The sequence below is a fragment of the Antechinus flavipes genome, chromosome 3, assembly GCF_016432865.1.
Source record: "Antechinus flavipes isolate AdamAnt ecotype Samford, QLD, Australia chromosome 3, AdamAnt_v2, whole genome shotgun sequence".
Classification (NCBI taxonomy): domain Eukaryota; kingdom Metazoa; phylum Chordata; class Mammalia; order Dasyuromorphia; family Dasyuridae; genus Antechinus; species Antechinus flavipes.
Genome location: NC_067400.1, coordinates 175,328,409 through 175,349,122, shown reverse-complemented (window position 1 = coordinate 175,349,122; position 20,714 = coordinate 175,328,409). Strand labels below are relative to the sequence as shown.

The 20,714-nt window shown below is 34.9% G+C and overlaps 1 protein-coding gene across 3 annotated transcripts in view; it reads left to right on the top strand.

Annotated features, from left to right (window-relative positions):
- LIMS1 (LIM zinc finger domain containing 1) overlaps positions 1 to 20,714 on the top strand; it is a 210,761-nt gene that overhangs the window by 124,492 nt on the left and 65,555 nt on the right. The window contains exon 1 of one of the 3 annotated variants that reach the window (XM_051984283.1): positions 2,348 to 6,158. The exons of the other annotated variants lie outside the window; for them this stretch is intronic. Within the exon in view, the coding sequence (XP_051840243.1) occupies positions 6,052 to 6,158 (107 nt within the window). The 5' untranslated portion in view covers positions 2,348 to 6,051. Of the gene's footprint in view, positions 1 to 2,347; positions 6,159 to 20,714 lie in introns of those variants that run through there. 3 annotated transcript variants of the gene reach the window in all.

Genomic DNA, 20,714 nt, shown 5'->3' with positions numbered 1-20,714 from the left:
TGAGATTTAAGCACTAAATGTTGGGGTTTGGTCATGGTTTATATAGGAGAAAAGGTTAGACAAAATGAAAGGTAAATATGAAATAGAGTTGAGAGAGTACACAGCAAGAAGTGAGGTTTTAATAAATAATGATGGAAAAGACAGGTTCTCTAGAAAGAGAACACCCCAGGAGGTTGGAATATGCCCTTAGCTGACAGACTAGATTTGTAGAAGAGTTTAGCCCCCTAAAAGAATTAGCTATGAAAGAGAAGAAGTGGAGTTAGGAACACAGTGGGGTTGAGAGAGATACCATGTAGCATGGGAGAAGTAAGGGGATGGAGGCAGAGTTTGGGGGCAGACTGACCCCAAGGAGAGTAGTGGTCATGGCACAGACCATAAGTAGATTTTGCAGGGAAAAATTTAACCTCAGAGACATAACTGGGATTTCTGATGGGACACGAGCTGTCCAAGACTTCTATAGGAATGGGGCTCAGAGATTTGACATAACTCAGATTTCTGACCATCATAGCAAGGTACCTCTATGTAAGACCTCCACAGAGGGTGGAATTATGAGGTTAAATTGATCCCCATCAGTGCCCTTCTCTGCTTGCCCCAGGGAGCAATTCCATCCAAACTCCTCATCCCTCTTTGTCAATTGCACCCAGCTACTTAGGACCTCATCAAAGAAGAATAGTTGAGCAAAAAAAAAAAAAAAAAAAATGTATTTTTTGGACATATCTTTTTTCTTTCTTCTTTTATTTTTTTTTACAAGGCGGTTGTGCTTAAGCATAGAGTTTAAAAAAAGAGGCAAAAGGCATTCCCTGCCCTCAGGGAGATCACTGTTTGTGAGTGACAACAAGCAACTATTTTTAAACAAGCCATATATAGGATAAATAGGAAATAATTAAAAGAGAGAAAGTACTTGAATTAGAATGCGTTGGGAAAGACTTCCTGTAGAAGATGGGATTTTAGGAAGGGATTTACTGAAAGTAGAAATAAGGAGAGGAGAACATTCCAGGCTTGGGAGATGATAGCCAGAGGAGATACTCAGAACTGAGAGATGGGCTATCTTGTTCATAAAATAGCCAGGGTGCTAGTGTCTCTGGTTGGAAACGTTTTATGGTGAGGAATCAGATAGACGTAAGAAGACTAGAAAAGTTAGGAGGGTGCTAAGTTATAAATACTTTGAATACCAGAGGCTTTTGTATTTGATTATGGACATGATAATAAGACAGTGGATTTTTTTTTTTTTTGGTAATAGCTTTTTATTTTTCAAAATACATACAAAAATAGTTTTCAGCATTCACCCTTGCAAAACCTTGTGTTCCAAATTTTTCTTTCTCCCTCTCTACCTCCCTCCTCCTGTAGAAAGCAAGTCTTTCAATATAGATCAAACGTATGCAGTTCTTCTAAACATATTTCCACATTTATCATGTTGCACAAGAAAAATCAAATCAAGAAGGTGAAAGTACTATGTTGTGATCCAGAGTCTTCTCTCTGAATGCAGATGGCTTTCTCCATCACAAGTCTATTAGAATTGAAGTCACTGGATTTTACTGAGTTATGTGGGTGATATGTCAAACCTGTCCTTTAGGGAAAATGACCTTAGTAGCTGAAAGGATGAATTGTAGTGGGGAGAGATTTGAAGTAATCAGAATCAACAGCAGGTATTAGCAAATGGTCCAGGTATGAAGGGATAGCAGCCTGCATCAGGCATTTATGGTGCAGGAGGAGAGAAGAGGGTGTATTGATGAGCTGTTGCAGGAGGAGAGAAGAGGGTGTATTGATGAGCTATTGCAGAGATGAAATTGACAAAATTTCGCAACAGATTAGATCTGGGAGAGCAAAGAACTGAAGATGACAACCATGTTACCAATTTGAGGAACAGGGAGGATGACGCCTTCAAGAATAATAGAGAAGATGGAGAGGGAAGGAAGGAAGGAAGATACCAAGTTCAATTTTGACTGTGTTTAGTTTAAGATGTTTATTGGACATCCAGTTTGAAGTGTCTGAAAGGCAGTTGGATATTGGAGGTCAGCAGAGGTTGGTTAAGCAGAAGTAGATTTGAGAAATATCAGCATATAATTGTACACTATTTCAGAGTCCAATCCTTTTTGTACAGCAAAATAACGGTTTGGACATGTATATTTATTTTGTATTTAATTTATACTTTAACATAAGTTAAACATGTATTGGTCAACCTGCCATCTAGGGGATGGGATGGGAAGAAGGAAGGGAAAAATTGGAACAAAAGGTTTGGCAATTGTCAATGCTGTAAAATTACCCATGCATATAACTTCTAAATAAAAAGCTATTTTAAAAAATCTTTAAAGAGAGAGAGAGAGAGAGAGAGAGAGAGAGAGAGAGAGAGAGAGAGAGAGAGAGAGAGAGAGAGAACTATCAGCGTAGAAAATGGTCATCACATCCATAGGACTTGATGAGATCAAGAGAAGGCAGTCCAGGACAGAACACTCTGGAATCCTATGATCACCAGTGGAGACTGAGAAGGAGCAATCAAATCAGATAAAGGGGAATAGAACTAGAAAAGAGAAGTGTCCCCAAAACCTATGGGAGGATGAGGGTGATAGTGGTGGGGGCAACTAGATAGCATAGAACATCTGTCCAGAAGTCAGGAGGACCTGAGTTCAAATCCAGCCTTAGACAGTTGATGGCTGTGGTGTGATTTTGGGCAAGTCACTTAACCCTAATTGCTTTGTTCAAGAATATCAAGAAGGAGAGTGTGATTATAGAATCAAAGGCTACTGAGAAGTTGAGGAGAAGGAACTTGAGTCCAGGAAATCCCCTTTCAGGCTTGCCATGTGTCTTCATCTTCATTTGGTCCAGAATACAATCCTCTGAGGAGTAATGTCAGATTCTTCTCTCACCTGAGAATGAGTGGAATACTTAGGGGGATGCTGAAATTCACTCATTTTTATTAACAGGTAATAGATATGATATAAATGGGCAAGGAGAGAATATACAAATTGTTCTAGTAGTCATCATGCCAATTTTATAGCAGTGGGGAGGGACATGATTCCCCTGCCAACTTGGTCTCCCATTTTACTTAGTTAAAATACAAAGGATGGAGATTTGGGCACAAGAATACATACAAGTGGCATCTGTTTTGGAGAAGAGAAGGCACAATTGTTATTGGTTGTCCTTGGTTTTCGAATGACATGACCGTTGATGTCTTGACATGTATGTTAATGCATTTGAGTTTGCCTCATTCTCTCTTCCCTGGGCAGTCAGGTTAGTGTAGTGCAATGATTTCACACTCAAGTACCAAGGAGCCAGCAAACCATAAATGAAGATCCCTGATGAAAAAAACTACAGACTAGCATTATCTGTATTCTATTACATTTTTTTTTTTAACATTGTATATTTCCTAAGTATTTTGTAATCTGTATCTGGCTGACCTCAGGATTTACTGCCTTGTTGTTTGATACCTCTGGTGTCTGCAGGGGAAGGTCTTCAGCTTAGGTATTACTTGGAATTTGGAAGACCTTAGCTCCTGCCTTGGACATTTTACTAAATATGTGACTTAACTGCTCTCAGCTTCAATTTTCTCCTCTGCAAAATAAGTATCTACCTCACAGGATTGTTATGAAGATCAAGTGAGAAAATATAAAACATCTGGGCACATAGTAGGCACTAAATAAACCCTTGTTCACTCTCTCCCCTGTGCTGATTGTTGGAATTCTCCATTTGTATTGTGGTAGGTCTTCTCCCTGCACAAGGCTAAAGAAGTCTTCGTGTGTGTGTGTCTGTGTGTGTGTGTGGCTGTGTGCATGTATGTGGAGCTGTATTAAGGAGATATTGCAGAGGTAAAATCCACAGGCCTTGGTAACACATTGGATCTTAGAAGGGTGAAAGGTGGGGAAGAGTTGAGGTGAGACCCAAGTTACCAGTCTGAAAGACTGGGAAGATAGTAGAATAGAGAATTTATTTCTCTATTCAATTTACTTGTCTATTTCAAGAATAATAGAAAAGTGGGGCAGCTAGGTGGTACCAGCCCTGAAGTCAGGAGGTTCTGAGTTCAAATCTGACCTCAGAAACTCAGCATTTCTTAGTTATGTGATTCTGGGCAAATCACTTAACCCTATTTGCCTCAGCAAAAAAAAAAAAAAAAAGAAGAAGAAGAATAAGAATAGAGAAATTGAAGGAGGATTTTGGGTATTAAGATACTTAAATAGAGTTTTAAAAATGTTTGGTATAAGATGTCCTCTGGACATCCAATTTGAGATGTATACATATATATTATACAAGTACATAAAAATATACATGCATTATAGTACACATTATTTCATATACATACATATTATAATGTATCCATTTCATACATGGTCATACAGTGGATAAAATGCAGGGCCAGGAATCAGCCTCATCTTCCTGAGCTCAAATCTAGCCTCAGACACTTAATAACTGTGTGACCCTAAGCAAGTCACTTAACCCCAATTTCTTATCTGTAAAATGAGCTGGAGAAGGAAATGCAAACCACTCTATATTTGCCAAGAAAAACCCAAATAACTCACAAGGAGTCAAACATGATTGAAAAATGACTGCATATTGTAAAATATTAATTCTAGTAAAGGGACAGCGTGGAGTAATCAATAAATTCTCAAGCCTACGGGGCCAGTCTTGAAGTCAGCAAGATGGAGGTTCATGTTACCTTCCTCATACATAGTGGCTCTGTGTTTTAGGGAAGATTGAATTTTCTCAGTGCCTGCAGGCTATGCTTTAAGGGAGGAGTTACAAATCTTCATAAGGGGAAAGGAGTTTCCCTACATTCTTGGAATCACAGTTTCAGAATAACAATTTTAGAAACTCTGGTGTAACTTTACACCAGTTTTTCAGCTCTGTTTCAAGATAGATCAAGATAGAATCTCTCTTCTAACTGTTCATGGCCTCTGTCCTTCTCTACCTTGTATTTGGTCTGGGGTTTTTTGATTGTTTCTAGGTCTTATCTGACGATGACCTCATTTGAGATATTCTTAGCAAAATTTTTGGAGTGGTTTGCCATTTTCTTTTCCAGCTCATTTTACAGATAAGGAAACTGAGGTAAACAGTTAGGTGATGTGTCCAATCAGAAATATGAGCCTTCCTGACTCCAATCCCAGAACTCTATCCACTGTGTCACCTAGCTATAGTCTTTATTTATTCTTTATATACTTTTATTAGCTATCCCAAAAACTCACTTGCACTTTTTAAGTCTTACTAGCTTAAAACACAATTTTTAAAAATCCTGCATATAGGTGTCCTATAAACTTATATGTCCATGTTGTCTCTCTGGTAAGCTTCTTGAAAGCAGGGTCTGATTAATTTGTCTAGCACAATGACTGGCATATGTTAGGCTCTTAATAATTGCTGATTGTTTAATGACAGAAAATGTATAGGGGGATTTAAGTGGATGATCAGAAAATGAGTATGTAAGTAGATAAAGAAATCACTTTGCTGAACAATTAAACAACTTCAGAGATGATTGATTGGAAAACATTTTGGTAGGGGAAAGGTAAAAATTTTCTCAGGTCATCCTTTTCTTTCATATAAATTAGAAACTTGCTTTTGAATTCTTCCTGTTGCCATGCTTTCCTACTTAAGCAAAGAATCCTCAAGACCAGGGATGACGAGGCACATCTTTTAAAGGGACTGTTGCTTGTGAAGTGCTGAGATGGCTTTTCTGGCATAAAAAGGCAGATTCTCAGTGGTTAATTGGTTATTTCATGACTGCAGATTTTCAGTCATTGATGGAAACCTTAGCATTCAAAAGTTGGTGGGATTATTCTCTGACACAAAGTTTTGCTTTTTTGCTTTTCAGCAAATGACAAGATCTCATAGGTACAAGGCTCAGATGATAAGGGAAGTACAGTTTTTTCTCTCTCTCAAGGGTGTGTACCTATATGAGAAACAGGAAGTTGTACTCTAACTAACTGCCTGTGTTGAGGTTTTAACTCAGGCTAGTGCAGGTGTGCAGTAGACAGGCTGCTCAGCTGCTCATTTTATCTTCTCTCCAGACACCTTGGCAGCTACTTACTTCGACAAAAATTCTTTAAAAATTGATGTGTAGAGAGAAGTATGACCACATTACAGCTGAAAGAACTTTCCCATTCAGGTCTTTACAGGAGGAGGCGAGAACGGCCAGATAGTGTGGCACTAAATGAGTTATCCAAGGAGAAGTTAAGGTGAGTGTTTACTAATGGTTAGCTCCAGGTAAAGGCATCTTATATTTTGGAACTTTTAGATAGAGATAATATAAAGGAATATAAATGGAGAGAAAATTCAGGTAGTAATTTAAAGCCTACAATGAAGAGTGTAATAAAACCCTAAGGCAGGTATAAAGTGGAAGCACTGGGGCTTACACTATTATTAGATTGGTGCTTTGTAAAAACTCAGGATCTTTTTTTGCTCCAAATTATAAAAAAACAGATTCCTTGTCTCCTGGTTTCCATGATACCTCTGGGTTTTATCTGACATCTTGTAAAACTCTCTTTTGGAAACATGTCTTATGATTTTTGATTTATAATTTATAATTTGTAGGATACTTTGGTTAAAACCTTGGCTTTTCTGGGATCTTTGATGACGTTCTGTATCTGTGTATGTGTGTGTGTGTGTGTGTACATTTGTAAAATGGCCTGGTATAATTTATTAGATCAAGGAGTTTTATTTATTTCTTTTTGAGACAGAAAGTTGGGATAGGGATGTCTCCTATTCCCCTCTCCCCTCCCTTCACAGGGGGTTATTTATTATTTAAATGAATTTAGACTGAAAAATGCTTGTAGAATTGCTTAATGTGAGTAGGAAGGAAGGGGAACTAAAAAGTTATGAACTATTTCACCACAAAGGTTAAGTTTCCTGGCTGTTTAATTTATCTTAAAATAACACAATTTACTTTTTGAATTTAAGTGGTGAGAATTCTACACTTCAGTTTCCAAAAACCTTTAAAGGCATTGCAAATATATAAACTACTGAGGAAAGAATGTAGATTCTTTTTGCTTCAGATCTGAAATGGATTTCTGTTTTAGTGCTAACTAAAGACAGAAGCAGTGGAAGAGAATTCTCCATTTCCTAATTACATTTACTGTATAATACTTTATCTTATTTTTAGATTCTTAATTTAAGCATTAGAGCTTCCTGATTAAACTGCTACGGCCTCAGTTAAGCATTATCTTTCTTCTATAAAATGCTCATTTTTTCAGATGCAATTCAGCATTCCCAATTTAAATTTTACATAGAGATTTATCCTAAGCACATTTTAACCTCAAGATTAAATTTGTATTTGCATTATTTATATAGGAATTATAATTCAGAAACAAGTTCATTTAAATTTTCTTTTACACTTATTTTTCCTTTCACTCAGAGAGCTATTTGGAAGCACTTGTATCAGTAATGATCATTTTATTCTTTATGGATTGAGCTTTATTTTTCATAGGTCCAGATATTGTACCTTGAATTTAAGTAAAACTGATTTTCTGCAAAAGATGTTTTTTCAGACTCATATTTCATTGAGAGACAGTGCTAATATTATAAGGAAGAATTGTTGGGGCAAGGTGAAGATAATCATTTAGCCCTTAAGTCATTTAATTTTGGACTTTTCCCTTCATTTTAAATATTAATATTAAATATTTAAATATTAAATTATATGCAAAGTATGTCATAGTTTATGTGAAAAAAACATGTTATTGAAGAAATATTAACCTATTTTATCATAGTGAAGGGAAGAAGGTGCAGAGCTCCAATTTAAGAGCATAACACTTTAATAAAAGCTTGTGTGAGGCGAGCTTCCATTTATTTATTTATTTGTATTTTGTTTTCTTCTCCCAACTTGGTAGACATATTGAAAATTACTTCTAAAGTCTTTGGAGAAAGTCTAATATAACACTGTCGAAGCTACTTAGATGTTGTTCTGGATAAATTTTATTTCAGATTTTGGATAATAGAATAAAAGAGTTTTTCCATTAATATTTGTAATCTATTCAGTATTGAACATTATATTATAGGCAGTAGATGCAATTAATGCTCAACTCACATTCATACAACATAACCTAAACCTTTGTTATATTTCATGGGATATTAAGGATGAGTTTTGTTATCTATAAATAAATAATCCAGGGAATGAACTATTTAGACATTCTTTATTATATCTTTTGAAAAGAACAGCTGTTTTTGCCTTTGAGCTTTGATAAAAAATAAATCCAAAAGATAAGTGCATGGCTAATTAAATCTTGTTAGTACTTGTCAATTAAGGTTGACCTCACTCTACTTTAAGGAATTCATTCTCAAACAGGTATCGGTTTGTTTTCTACTCTATTTCCCATGTTCATTTACTTTTTTTTTTAGTAGTAGCAATGGCCAGAGAACAGAGATCATCTTGTCAGTTTTATTTTATTTTTAATTTAGATAATTTGATAATTTAATCCCCACCCTCAGATTCATGCTATTTCTAAATAGGATTAAAATTTTAAAGTTGGTACACATAATCAAATCCTGATGCCCAGTTAGCTACTAACAAATACATTCTCATATCTCCTACAGCTTTATGTGTTGCTCAAATTATATTATTGCTTAATCCTTTTCTCACTCATAGATTTGTTTCCTTGGCATCATGTCATGGGGTGAAAGTCAATATTACTGTTGCCAAAAAAATGTTACATACCTGATGCCAAAAGTGAAATATTAAATGGAAATCAGCTTAACCCTAAACATAAAATAAAAATAATTAGCTAGCTACATAAGGCTTTGCAAAAGAAAAAAACAAAAAACAAACAAAAAAAAACTATGTGGTATTAGATTGTATGACTATAGGGACTCTTAGTTTGCATAAGAATGTGTTGCTTCTGATAAATGTCTTCTAAGGGATTTGTTTTGAAGTTTGGAGGATGCCTTGAAATTATGGTAATATTTAGTAAATTTTTTTCCCCCTCCAAATTTTCTCCTTCCCCACCCAGTGAGAAGAAAAGCAATGTAATATCCATTATACATGAAAAGCATTTCTATGTTAGCCATGTTGCAATTTTTAAAAAGGCAAAAAAAAAGGAACATAAAAGAAAATTTGTTTAGCATTTTCCATTATGAATCTATTAAAATTGTAGATCATTGTATTTATTAAACAGAGTTGCTACATCTTTCTCAGTTCTTTATTGTTATAATATTGCTGTTACTATATATAATGATCTCCACTTTCTTTCTCTTTACATCAGTTCATATAAATCTTCCTAGGTTTTTCTGAAACTATCCACTTTTGTCGTTTCTTATAGTACAATAATATAATTCATGGCATAGTTAAGAACTCCGATTTCAGTTTTCTTGCCCCACTGGACATAGACTGAATTTTCTTTGGTTAAAATGTGCCCCAAACAATAACAACAAAATAAGAAAATGACAAAATAGAATTTCATCTTAGTTGTAGTATTGTATAAAGATTTTCCCTCTAGAAAGGTAATTTACTGCTTCTATTAATATAAAATTATTGGGCAAGATGACTTTTTAAAATTTTGTTTCTGATCTTGCCAGTAGTGAAATCTGAAATATCATGTTTCAACCCCAGAAAAAAATGGAAATATTTTTGCTTATGTGACCTGGTTGGAAAATAGGTGACATCCATATTTTATTTGAGGCATATTTGGGGAAAATGTAAGGTCTTGTATTTGGACTATATATATGTATTTGGGTTATATTTCTGTTTTCAGCAAGGTACAGTGCATTTATCTGAATATATATTAGAAATTTTAGACTGAAGCAATCTTTTTGAAAATGTAGCCTACTTGACTTCAAAATAGTTGTGATTCTACATGCTATGCAAAGTATTAACTTTTTTCTAATATGGATGTGTGTATATACTTCCATTTCACAAAATATTAACTTTTAAAAATAATAGTGCCAGAAATAACCTCTATGATACATATACATGTGTAGACACTTGTGTCTATTCATCATGCTGCATATTATGAAACCCTGTTTTAGAGAACAGGAGGAGAAATGATTGGTAAAACTGATCTTCTCACCCTCCATTTTTGTTCTCTTGATCTACTTTGTTACCATTTAAATACTACTAGTGTCCCTTTTGTTACTCTTCATAAAGTGATTTCATTGGTTAATGAAACTCCTCTGTCAATGAAAAAGGTCTGTCCTTTCTCTGTACTCTATAGTCTTTGAGAATTATCTAGTTTTGCACAAGTTTACATGTGGTTTCTTAATTGGGGCTGGGGATAAGGGAAAGAATCTGGAACTCAAGTTTTAAAAAACAAATGTAAAAAATTGTTTTAAATGTAACAGAGGTAAATATTAAATAAATAAATTTAAAAGAGTTACCTAGAGTTCTAAAATGAATGGATTGTTCTAGATAATGCCTCAGGTCTTTTTGAAGCTCTAAATCTATGATTCTAGGATTTAAAGTGGAAAATGTATGCCTCAGGGACTCAACTAGCTATGTGATCCAGAAAAAGTCAATTAACTTGATTTCCACTTTTCTCTAAAATGAGAATAATAATAATAATAATAATTATAATGCAAAGTTTTTGTAAGGTTCAAATGAGTTTTTATTTGAATAAAACACTTTGTAAACCTTAAATTACTATATAAATGCTAGGTATTGGGTTTTTTTTTTTTCTCTCTTTCTGCCAGCTACATAGATCATAGGCAATTAATTCATTTGCCCTTTCTAGATCTCGGTCTCTCCAGTGAGATTGGACCAAATGATCTCTGAGTTCCACTCTCATACCTCTGACTAGACCGCATGACACATTTCCTGAAGGGAGGATATTATATATTAATCTATCTGCCATTTGAAATGCTTCTGTGTAGTAGAGAGCATTGTTGAAATGGAAAATTAAGGTAGCTGCCTTCAAAACTGAAGCCTACAAAAGGCAAAGTAGAAGGAAATAAAGCTCTTTGAAATGTGTATTGAGTTCTTTTCCTATCAGTTCTCTGTGTATCTGAAAGATAAACATGAATTCTTAACAAACCTACTCTGTCTGCTGTTGCACAACATGCATATCACACATTTTCCAAGTGTGGATTCCCATGGCAAAATTAAATTCCAACAATATAACTTATCATTGACTTCCACATTCTTTATATTTTATATCATCAGATTGGAAAAGAATTACAGCTAATTTTCTTATCTCTGGAAATATCCAGATGTCATTCATTCACCATAGCAAGAAAAGTAATTTTACTTGTTTTCTACTATTGTTAAAAGTAAAATAATACTAATATATTTGGAGAACCAGAAGAATCATGTATATTGCCAGATAACCATTCATATCCCCTCTCTCTCTCTCTCTCTCTCTCTCTCTCTCTCTCTCTCTCTCTCTCTCTCTCTCTCTACCTTTCGATATACTCATATATAAAGTTGGCAGGAGATTCTTTGCCTCAGTTGCTATCTAACCTTAATCACTGAGTAGGTATAGCCTCAGTCAAATAGACTGGTTGAAGACCTTAGCTTAAAAAGGCCAGCGGCTCCCATTGCATTCAGAGCCATCTTCAGTTATTGATCTATAACTGGCCACTGGACCCAGATGACTCTGCAGGGAAAAGTGAGGCAGGTGACCTTGCACAGCCTTCCTTCACTCAAATTCAGTTGACTTGCATGTCATAGCATGCCCTCTCTGATGTTTTGGTCCTCTTTGAGAAAAAAGAACAAACAACAATAACAACAAGTGGGTGTCTAGTAAATGCTAGTATACCTACAAAGGACTTAGAAAAGAAAAATGCTATCTACCTCCAGAAAAAGAACTGATAAATAGAAATTTTGTGTGGGCGGGACAGAGAAAAAGAGAGAGAGAGAGAAATGATGAAATAATGGCCTTCTCTACTTGAGGGTAGAAAGGAAGAAGATAGTTCAAAACTTAAATTGTAACCAAAAAAATTAATAATTTAAAAAAATAAATGTTTTTACACATACAATATGTACCTAATAAATGTGTACATATATACAAATACACATACATACTCATGTGCCCTCTCTTCCTTCTTCCCTGGTTTCCTTAAATTTCCACTGCTACCTCTTCTGCAAGAAGACTTTCCCAGTCTCCCAGCTACTAGTGACCTTTCTTCTAAAATTTCCTTGTATTTATTTTGTATGACTCTTGAATTTTATAATGTTTATAATACAAGCTCCTAGAGAGCAGGACTGTTTGAAAGGCAGGTGGTATGGTATAATGCCAACTCCTGGAGAACAAGATTATCTGAAAGTCAGCATGGTATTGCAGAAAGAAAGGGTGGCTTTAAAGCCTCTAAAACCTCAGCTCAAGCTCTCCCCCCCCGATACATAATGATTGTGTAATTCTGGGCAAGTCATTTGCCATCTCAGTGTTTTTGGCCAGTGATTCTCAAACTTTTTAGTCTCAAAATCACTTTAGAGTATTAAAAATTATTAAGGGCTTTTCCCTAAAAAAAACTTTTGTTTATGTGGCTTATATCTTAACAATGTAGATGTCCCTGGAAAGTATATACTGCTAATCTACTACTATTTGCCTGATTAAAAAGTTAAAATATCTTAGTATTATGAAAGATAATTTTGACCTTAAGGAGCTCCCTAAAAAGTTCCCAAGTACATCCAGAGGTCTCTGGATTATACTTTCTCTCCGTTTTTGTATTTTTTTTCTTTGAGGCAGTTGAGATTAAGTGACTTGCTTAGGGTCACACATATGTGACCGAAATCAGATTTGAGCTCAGGTAATCTATCCACTATGCCACCTAGCTGCCCTCATTTTCTCTAATAGTGTAAATTGCAAAGAAGATAACTATCTATAGAGGTAGTTTCCTTACCTAGGAATTTCCTTTACTATTGGAATCATAGGTCCAATTCCAATATTTTTGGCATATAGTAGGCACTTAATAAGTGCCTTTATTATTAAATAATAGGTAATTTTTTTTTACTGTAGCATTTTATTTTATTTTTTAAAATAACTTTTTATTGATAGAACCCATGCCAGGGTATAGGTAAATTTCAGTACAAGACTTGTAAGATATTGAATGTTCTGAATACAGCTGATCATTTCTTAAATATTGACAATCCTATGAAGATAGCAGTCATAAAAGTTAATATTTAAAAATCCTTGTTTGCCCCCAGATTAAAAAAAATGAAAAACATACCTTTCTGGATTCATTATTACAGCAGTTTACCAATGGGCAAAGTTTTAAATAAGAATAGAAAATGTTGAATTGCTTGATGTATCCCTAGAATAGCATGCTGTCTAAATTCAGAAAACAGAATGTAAAGCAAACAAGACAACGAGAATTTGATTAATCATAAAACAAAAGGAAATGCCACAGGTAAAATTCAGGAGATGAAAAGGGCCAGGTAGGATAAAATTGAGAACAGCTCAGTATGACTGGAACACCAAGTTATATATGAAAGGGAGTAGTGTTAAATAATTCTAGAAAGGAAAGTAGATTGAAACTTAATTGTAAGGATGTCTTTAGTTCTGTCTTGAAAGAATTGATACTGTATGTTTATAGCAGCTCTTTTGGGAAGGCAGGAGTTGTCAAAGAACTGCAAACTAAGAGAATGCCCATTCAATTGGACTGCCTTAAAAAATTACAATATGTGAATATAATGAAATAATATTGTTCTGTAAGAAATTGCAAAAGACAAACATGCAAAGATTTATATAAACTGTGAAACGAGAGGAACCTAGAGAACCAACTTTTCACTCCATTAACTGATAATGAAAAATGCTGCCCATCTCTTGACAAAGAAATGATGAATTTAATATTCAGAAAGTGACATTTTTTTTTTAACATGACCAATGTAGACATTTTTTTTCTTGGTAATAAATATTTGGGTTTTTTTTTTGGGGGGGGGGAAGGAAATTGCTTGTTAATTGGGGAGGGGATGTTAGGACAAGACTTTATAATTTTAACCTGCAAGTGATGCTAAACCATTGAAAGCTTGTGAAAAGTCCAGTGGTGTGATCAAATTTGTGGCAGATTTTCTTTGGCGGTAATGGAAAGCTCAATTGGTAAATGAAATGCCAGGAGATAGAGAGATTTAGTTAAATTATGATGGTTCCAGGCATGCAGTGATGATGGCTTCAATTAAAGTATTATCAATAAAAGTATTGAGGGAATGAGGTTAAACAGTTTTGTGGAAATAGAATTGATATAATTTGGCAGTTGATATGAAATTATTATTCTATGAATATATCTCATATATAAAATCTATTTCAAGATTTGAATAATCTTAATTCACTATTCTGATCATATACCTAATTTTAAAGTAAAATTCAAGATTCTTTCAAGAACAGTGGTATAGAATTCAAATAAAAAAGGATAGAAAACTAAGTGGTTCATAAGGATTCCTTCTGGTAGCATATTGACTTAGAAAAGCACCTGTTAACATTCTCTCTTATATTTTACTTTTGTTTATTTTGTTAAATATTTCCCAGTTATGCAGGAGTGTTGCATACTGCTTCTGTGCTATTTATTTGACACCTATGCTCTGGATTGTGCCTCTAACCCACTTTTCCTATAGCAATTTAGCTTGATGTAATAGTGTTCTCTTCTTTTGTTGCTGCTTTTTTCTTTTCTCTTTCTCTAAAGTAAGGATTACTCCCACTATCCATCTCCTTCTTCCACTCCCACTCCAGGGCAGCTCATTTTTCTTGTAAGATCAAATCAACTCTTTTCAGAATCAATTTCCTCTTAGACCTCTCCCCCCTGATTTGTGAGGGTGAAAAGTGGACATCAAGACAGCTTTTCCTTTCCATTTAAAGAAAGGGCTCAGGATAGAAACAGGGCAGCTAAGTGGTCTAATGGCTAGAGTGCCAGGCCTGAAGTCAGGAAGACTCATCTTCCTGGGATTAAATTGGACCTTAGATACTTATTATTTGTGTGATCCTGGTCAAGTCACTTTATCTATCAGTCTCAGTAGCCTCATCTATAAAATGAATCACAGAAGAAAATGGCAAATCCCACTCCAATATCTTTCCCCCAAAAAAATCCAAATGGGGGTCACAAAGAGTAGACACAATAGAGCAACAACAATTGGTTCTTTATCTCATTCCCTACAAAAACAACATGTTCTAAATCTTTCAAAGGCCTATCTATGTCTTCTTCCATCCTTACCTGACAAAAAGTTGATTTCTATTTTTACTGAAAAGACTTAAGTCTTTTGATATGCATTCTCTTTTCTCTCATTCTCTTCATTTCAAAACTCATTGACATCATCTTCTACTCTTTTTCTTTTAGACTGATAAAGAATCCTTCTCAATATTAGCCTTCCCTAGACTCCCTCCCCTGCCTGTAGTAGATAATATCTATAGTCATGCCCACTCTCTCAATAATCTTATTTGTATCAATGGATTCCTTCCCTATTACCTTCAAACGTGCTTTCCCCCCATCTTTAAAAACAAAACAAAACAAAACACAACCCTTTATTACACCCTCAAGTTAATAGTTCATGTTTCTATTCACTTTCTCTTTAAAAAAAAAAAAACTTTTCTCCCAATTATATGAAAGACAATTTTTACTTATTTACTTATTATTTATTTAATTTTTTATTGGGGGAGGGGTGAGCCAATTGGGGTTAAGTGACTTGCTCATAGTCACAAAACTAGGAAATGTTTGTAAAGTGTCTAAGGTTGGATTTGAACTCAGGTTCTCCTTAATCCAGGGCTGGTGCTCTGTCCATTGTGGCACTTAGCTGCCCCATAAAGACAATTTTTTTTTAACATTCTTTCACCTTTCTCAGCTGAAGACCCTGAAAAAGCTGTCACTCAAAGCTACCTTCATTTTCTGTCCTCTGGCTAATTCTCTTTGCTTACAATGTTATCACTCTACCAAGGTTGCTTTCTCCAAATTTACCAAAGATCTCTTTAATGCCTAATCCTATTATCTTTTCTCAGTCTTCAACTCATCTTGAATCCCTCTGCTTCCTGATACTTTCTCTTCTTTTGATTTACATGAAAACACATTCTCCTAATTAGATTCCTACCTACTTCACTGTTTCCTATCAGGCTCCTCATCTATATTAAATCCTTTTAAATATGGGTGTCCACCAAAGATTCAGTCTTGGACATTGTCGCAATTTCATCTACTCTCATAGATTTAACCATTATCTCTATTTAGATCACTCCCAAATCTATATATTCTCCAAACCCACAAAACCAGTTGCCTATTGGATGTCCTACAGGCAATTTAAATTAAGCATGTCCAAAATTTAACTCATTATCTTTCTTTCTAAACTCCTCCCTCTTCTAAACTTTTCTATTTCTTTAGAAGGTATCACAATTCTTACATTGTCTCAGGTTTGTATTATTATTATTATTATTATTTTTAGCACTAACCTACACTCTGCTTTCATCCTTACCCCACATATCTAGTCAGTTATTAAAGCTTGCTATTTCTGACTTCACATTATGTCTTCTGACCCCTTTCTGTCATTCATAGAGTTACCATCTTAGTTCAGACCCATATCAGCTTTTGTCTAAATTGTTAAAACAACCTTCTAATTGGTGTCCTTGCCTTAATTTTTGCTCCCACTGTGTTCTATTTCTCCCAAAGTAACTATCTCTAAGTACAGATCTGACCAGGGGATTCCCCCACTTAACCTACTATAGTCCTGTGCTATTTTTTTTTCCCAAGTAGCAATTTATGACTGAGAATTGGGTACAAGAAAAGCTGAGTGTCTTAAAATAAACACTTCCCAATAGTGGTGTTGGGGATAACTTTTGAGAGTCTCTTGGACATCAAGGAAACCAAATCTGTCAATATTTAAAGAAATTAATTCTTGCTGTTTAGTGGAAGATCAAATACTGACGCTGAAACTTAAATATTTTGGCTACATAATGAAAAGGTGGGACTCATTGGAAAATAGGTTAAGGTTGACAATAATTGAAGACAAAAAGAAAAGGGGTGAGAGAGGATGAGATGGATAGATAATATCATAGAAACAATAATCATGAACTTGGACAGATTTTAAGAGATAGTGAACAAAAGAAGGGCTTGGGTATGCTCTGGTCCATAAGGCCACAAATAATTGGATACAACTTTACAACAACAAATTGCCTTCAGGTTAGGCAATTGGGGTTAAGTGACCTGCTCAGAATCACACAGCTAGTGTTAAGTGTCTGAGGTCAGGTTTGAATTCAGGTCCACCTAACTTAAGGGCTGGTATATTTATGATATGATATGAATTATCTAGCTGTCCACAGAATAAAACATAAAACTTCTCCATTTAGTTTTTAAGCCCCTATGAAACCTTCCCCAACATGTATATTCAGTCTCATTGAGCATTACTTATTGCATTGTTTTCCAACTGTTTTCTAGTTTTCTACTCATTCACAGTACTTCATCTCCCATCGCAGCATCTTTGCACTAGTGGGTCCCCCATGCTGGGTATGCATTCCTTCCTTATCTCTTCCTCATAGAGTCTTTTTTTTTTTTTCTTTTTAAATGTAACTCAGGGACTATCTTCCAAGAAAACCTTTATGATCTCTCTGCTAGTGCCCTCCTTCCTTAGTATTTAATTACTTTGCATATACACATATATTACTTTTATATTTATGCTACAGATATATTTATTTATTAACTACCTACTCCATTTGAATATAAATTAATTGCTGGTGGGGACTGTTTTTGTTTGTTTTATGCATGTTCCCCAGTGCTTAGAACAGTACTTGATACTTAATTATTTGTTCATTTTTTTTGGGTTGGGGGAGGACCTGAGGCAGTTGTAGTTAAGTGACTTGTCCAGGATCACACAGCTAGGAAGTGTTAATTGTCTGAGGTCAAATTTGAACTCAGGTTCTTCTGACTTCAGAGCTGGTGCTCTATCCACTTGCCACCTCGCTGCTTGTTGATTTAATAATTAATAATCCCATTTCTAATGCTTTCTGTATAACCATTGGCAATTCATTTCATCTTTTAAAAAATTATTTTTATTGTGAACTTATTGAACATTTCACTGTACAGATAACAGAATTGTCTATAAAACTTGTATCTCATTCTGAACCTCTAGTCCATTCCCTCTGTGGCAAGAATTGGGAAACATGCTTTGTAGTAAGACTGTGGAATCGTGATTGGTCATTGCATTGAACAAAGTCCTTAGGTCTTTCAAAGGATTGGTCATTGCTTGGCACAAAGTCCTTAGGTCTTTCAGAGTTGTTTCCCTTTACATTATTATAGTCATCAAATAAATTGTTGTGATTCTCCTTGCTTCATTCTGCATCAGTTCATTCAAGTCTTAGGTTTCTCTAAATTCTTTTTCAACTTTTCTTCTAGCACAATAGTATTCTACTGTATGTGTATGATCATAATTTATCAGTAATTCCTTCTGTGAATGTTGGAGGAATAAAGAGGAATCAACAGATAGTAGTAGTTTTATTTTGTGATTTGTTCAACCATTCTCTAACCATTCAATAAGTATTTATTGAATGCTTTCATATCTGCTAAATACTTACTACAAAAAAAAAAAAGGCATTATCATGCTATGATTGGAGACAGTGTAGTACAGTTGCAATCAACAACCATTTATTAAGTGCCTGCTATAAGCCAGGTACTATGCTAAGCACTGGGGACATGAATATAGGCAAAAAAGAAGTCCCTGTTCTCAAGAAACTGATAGTAATGGGGAAGAGAACATGCAAAGAACTTAGTACAAACAAGATATGTACAGGTTAGGCTGGAGATAATCAACAGGCAAACACTAGAATTAAAGAAGATGAAATGGGATTTTAGCTAAGTTTCAGGAAAGCTAAAAAGGGAAAGTTAAATTGAAAGAGTAGATTCCCCTGTAACTTTGGGCAGTTTTTTAACTTCTCTGGGTCTCAGTTTTCTCACCTATAAAATAAGAAGATTAGATTTGATGGCCACTCAAGGTCTATTTCAGAATCTTAGGAACTTGATGCCACTCTCTTTGGAAATTCCTCAGTTGGTTCACAGATTGGTTCCAGTGCCACTCCTCCCTCCCACCCTCCAGATGAAAATGATCATTCCTTTAAATTAGAATTCTGTCTAGACCCTTTCCCTCACACTTAGCACATTTATCTTTTTATAATTATTAATGTGTATATGTTCTCTTTCCTCCTCTCTTATCTTAAATTGTTGAGCTCTTATAGTACAAATTCTGTTTCCTATCTTTTTGTACAGTAGCAATGAATTTAAATATTGTTTTAAACCAGATTCACTGATAAGTGATTTCATTGATATTGGAAACTCCCTTTAATAACAGTGATCAGCAATTGCTCTGAAATTTATAAGCATAAATGAGTTGCTTGGGACCCTGAGAAGGTCAGTGATTTGTTCAGAATTATATAGCCAGGGCATGTCATACTTGTTTGGCCACCTAATACTCCTTACTTTCTTTTTTGGGTAGCTAGATCAGAATATGATACTTGGAGTCAGGAAAAGTTGGTTCAGGTACTAACTCAGATACTTTCTAGGATGTAAAGAAGTCACTTAATCGCTACCTGCCTCAGTTTCCTCATCTGTAAAATGGGAATAATAACAGCACATACTTCCCAGGGTTGTTATAAAGATCAAATGAGAGAACATGTACATTACTTTGTAAATCTTGTAATTGAGGAGCCAGATTGTTCATCACAAAATAGTGTGCTGATGACTCATTAAGATCTGAATTCACTTCTAGTTTCAGGCATTTAATATCTGTGTAACCTTTGGTAAATTATGTCACTGCCTCAGTTTGCAGAATTGTCAAATTTTGTTATTGTTTAGTCATTTTTCCAGTCATGTCTGACTCTCGGGGGTTTTCTTAACAAAGATACTGAAATGGTTTGCCAGTTGCTTTTCTACCTCATTTTGCATATTAGGACAATGAGGCAAACAGGGTTAAAGTGATTTGCCCAGATTACCCAGTTAGAATCTGAAGTTGGATTTGAACTTGGGTCTTCCTGACTCCAAGCTGGATGCTCTATCTACTGTGCCACCTACATGCCCCTAAAACCTTAAAAGTTTTATTACATAACCCTAATGCTATTATTATTTAATATAATAAAGCTTTGTTGAGTGAATGAATATTGAACATCAAAAAAGTTAATGTGGCATTTCTAGGTAATTTTACTCATAAAGACTCAACTGTATCTCCTCTACAAGTCAATGTTTCTATGTTGAACTAATGATTCCCTTGTCTGACTAAGAGGGAGTAAGAAAAAAAAATAGTGTATTCAAGGTCTACAAAGCACACTTTGTAGAATTTCTACAAAAGGAAAAGTAAGAAACTCAAGAGGGATCTGTGAGAAGACTGAATTATTATTGGAACATGTTTAACAAAATAAAAATACAGTATAATATAATGTTAATTAGTAATTTTCTATAGTGATTCCTCTCTATTTGACTTTGAACACTAGATAATCTGAAATTCATCTGGCTAGTCCTCTCTGAGCTATTCTCTGTTCTAAACCTAGTCCAATAACTGGAACCTAGTGCAGGATGATTTTTGGAAGGTGCTGATTTCTCTTTTTTGCTGATTAACCTTTTTTTTTTTTAATAACTTTTTATTGATAGAACTCATGCCAGGGTAATTTTTTACAACATTATCCCTTGCATTCACTTCTGTTCCGATTTTTCCCCTCCCTCCCTTCACCCCCTCCCCCAGATGGCAAGCAGTCCTTTACATGTTGAATAGGTTACAGTATATCCTAGATACAATATATGTGTGCAGAACGGAACAGTTTTCTTGTTGCACAGGGAGAATTGAATTCGGAAGGTATAAATAACCCGGGAAGAAAAACAAAAATGCAAGCAGTTTATATTCATTTCCCAGTGTTCTTTCTTTG